At 42.8% G+C, this 3590-nt stretch overlaps 1 protein-coding gene across 1 annotated transcript; it reads right to left on the bottom strand.

The window, feature by feature from the left end:
* Positions 1-702: 702 nt before the first annotated feature.
* On the bottom strand, positions 703-1765 carry LOC118757225 (the record flags this gene model as incomplete). Its single annotated transcript, XM_036491955.1, has 2 exons — positions 1279-1765; positions 703-1212 (listed from the first exon to the last, which is right to left on the bottom strand). Coding segments are annotated over exons 1-2 (997 nt in total), but the record flags the coding sequence as incomplete, so codon positions are not given.
* Positions 1766-3590: the final 1825 nt, after the last annotated feature.

The following is a 3590-nucleotide window of genomic DNA, read 5'->3' on the forward strand; positions in this document are numbered from 1 at the left end:
ACTTCCGGACAGGATGTCATCCACATACGTTTCGGTTTTAAGTATTGTGGCAGCCAAGGGAAATGTCGCTATCGTATCATCTGCTAATTGATGCAGGGTACGGATAGCGAGGTATGGTGCACAATTAACCCCGAACGTTACGGTTTTAAAAATAAAATCGGTGACAGGGGAGTCAGCCGACGTGCGAAATAAGATCCGCTGAAAATCTTTATCGTCCTCATGGATGAGTATTTGACGATACATTTTTTCAATGTCGCCATTGAACACGAATCTGTGCATTCGCCAGACCAGTGGCCCAGTGGTGTGGGACCAGTGTGCAACACGACATTCAGGGATTTTCCTGAACCAGATGTTTTTGAGGCGTTGAATACCACGCGAACTTTGGTGGTTACCTTATCTGGTTTGACGACCGCATGGTGTGGCAAGTAGAATGAGAAGTATTTGCCATTAGCTACTATCTCATATGGCTTCGTGTGCTCCATATGACCGAGGTCGAGATATTCTTGCAACACATTGTTATATACATTGTGCCTAAGTCTCCTTTTTTCTGAAGCGATCGCTCCATGCTAAAAAACTGCTGAAGTGCAGCAGACCGAGAGTGGCCCAGAGACAGCTTTTTTGGAAATTCTTCCTTGAATGGAAGTCGCACAATGTATCGACCATTTGGGGCACGAGTCGTTGTTGTTGCATATATATGCTCACAAGCCTGATCTTCAGGGGAAATTTGTGGAGGTTGTGGAATCTCCTCCTCTTCCCAAAACTTTCGAAGCTGAGAGCTGAGAGTTGCATTCGAGCACTCTTCTACTTGTGTCGAGAATGACGCCACATTTTCGGTTATTGGACCACTGAGAATCCAGCCAAATATTGTTTTTTGCGCAAGTATAGTGTCGCAAATATTTTGTATACCTTCCAGCAGGATTTGTGGAAGTATATCGCTGCCGATTACCATGTCAGTTTGAGCTGGTATGTGACAGCTTGGGTCAGCAAGTTCAAGGATCTTGAATTGCTGACAGTTTTCGCGGCTAATGGTGAATGTAGGCATGTGCCTCGTGAGCTGAGGTAACACGATAGCCTGTGTGTTTATCCGTTGCATGGTTTTTGGTGCTACCAATGTGAGTGGACAAAGCTTTGAGGAGCTTTGTACTACATGTCCACCCATGCCGGAAATTTCGAACTTGGAATGTTCGAATGGTAGTTTCAACCGTTTTTGAACTTTCGAGGAAATGAATGTTCTTTGTGAGCCTTAATCAATCAGGGCTCTAAGTTGAAACAATTCACCCTCGTGTTCAACTGCGACTATGGCAGTTGGAAGGAGAATTTTGCTATCATTGTCGGTGTGCAATGATTGTATTTGTGCTTGTTTGGAACAGCACGGTTGCTCGCTGGAATCGGAGCTTGACTGCGCTTGTCGAGCGGGAGGTGTCGACTGGGCAGTAGTGTGTTGTGCGGCGGTTTCATTCGCTCGCGCACTGGAGTGTCGAGATTGTGGTATGGGGTTCATGTGCAGCAGGGAGTGATGCCGTTGTTGGCAATGTGTACATGACCACTTGCTCGGACACTCATTACTGCTATGGGAATTACCAAGGCAGTTTTTGCACAGCTTGGTTTGGTTTGCGAATTGTACTCGGTTGGGTACCGAAATTCGCTTAAATTGTGGGCAGACTCTAATGGGATGAGGGGACTTGCAGTAAGAGCAAGTTGGTTCCCTCTTAGGTTCTGCCACAAAGGTTTTGAGTCCTGTTAAAGGATCTGTTTTGCGCAGCATTTTGATGAGCGACTGGTTTTTGTTTATTTTGGCTTGGATGAAGCCGGTTAAGTCTTTCGACTACTTCGTATCTTGAAGTAAGAAAATCGTCCATTTGTGACCATGAGGGTAAATCTCTTCGAGAAGAGAGAGATTGTTCCCAAAGTGACAGTGTGGTTTCGGGCAATTTGGATGAGCAAATGTACACCAATATGGGATCCCAACTGTCTGTCTGGACGTCTTGGGAATTAAGAACTGACAGACAGTTGTTAATTGATGTTTGCAGCCTTTGAAGTTGCTCGCTATTCTCGGATTGAATAGTCGGCAAAGTCATCAAAATTTTAATTTGGTTGTCAACCAAGATACGTTTGTTTTCGTATCGTGACCGTAAAGCTTCCCAGGCCAGCTCGAAGTAATCTTCGCTGAGCGGGTATTGCTTGACGATGGAACCGGCTTTTCCTTGAGTTTTGTACCGGAGGTGATACAGTTTTTGAGCACGGGAGAGCTTCGGGTGGTTGATGTACACCGCTGTGAACATGTCACGAAAAGCGGGCCATTCTTCGTAACCACCGTAAAATGTCTCCGTGTCACAAGGTGGGACTTGAAGAAAAACGTTTGCCTCTGCCGAGGTGTGTTCCACGCGGGGTGGTGGACTCGGTGCGGCGATTGCTTTAATCAACGACAGTTGATCGGCAATTTTAGCTTTGGTCACCTCATATAATTCAAGGCAAGTGAAGTACTTGCCTTCTACCGAACTCTTAAAGTTTTCGGGTAGGCTGTCATCTGGCTTTGAAAAAACCAAATCATAGGCGGACTGAAGCCGTGCCCAACAATCATCTAGTGATTTGTCTTTTATCATAAGATATGATTCAGTGTGGTCTTGGATCGGTGCATCACTGAATCTTGCACAGTATCTCATGATACTGTCACTTTCCGCTATAAACTTTTGCGCGGATGGGTCAAAAGTTTTAGATTTCGGGCGCGGTGAGGGTTCCCTCTTACCACCGGTGGCTTCTTGCGAAGCAGTTTTTGACCTTATCTCGATTTCAGACATTTTTGGTGGACTGTGTCCAAGTGGCATTTTTAATGCTGTGGAAGGTCACACGTATAAAAATTGAGAGAAAAATTTATCAAATTTTACTGAGTACCACCCAGATAACGCTCGCAAAAATTAGAAAAATATATGTCAAACGAGTAAAAATTGCACTTTGTGCCACAGAAAATCAGGAAAAGAATTTTAAGATTTTGTGGCGGTGTTTGTGTTTTTTGTTTCTTGCAAATTACGTGAAATTATATTTGCTTTAATTTTTGGTTCAGCACTTTTTATTACGTGGAAAACGGAGCGTCCCAATTAAATCCGCGGAATATGGATTTGAAAAATTTCAGTACGAGAAAAAAAAAATCACAAACACTTTTCACTTTTATATACGTGGTGAAATATACGTATGTATAAATATTTAATGTGATATAACTAATTATGTAAATACTGAAAAAGTAATGGTTATTTATCACTATCTAGACCAATGCAATTCGGGAGCTTTCCCTACTGGGTTGCATATATCTGATATCTTGAACTCACTTCTTATCGCGTTATGGATAATATTCGTGTGACAATATTCTTTGATAGCACGTATGTACAAAAGTGCAGAATATGTAGAATGTAAAAATGTACGTACGTATGTATGTACAAATATTTACGTATGAAGCCGAGTATATGGCTAAGCTATGCTTTGTCACAGCAGTGGTGAGTTAAGAAACGAAAACAACAGAGAATTTGTTTTGATTATAGTGCGTATGTATGTATGTGTGCGGGAATGCACAAGTGGATATAATAATACGTAAAGAG

This window comes from Rhagoletis pomonella, unplaced genomic scaffold (genome assembly GCF_013731165.1).
Source record: "Rhagoletis pomonella isolate Grant_MI unplaced genomic scaffold, Rhpom_1.0 Rhpom_scaffold_15511, whole genome shotgun sequence".
NCBI lineage: Eukaryota > Metazoa > Arthropoda > Insecta > Diptera > Tephritidae > Rhagoletis > Rhagoletis pomonella.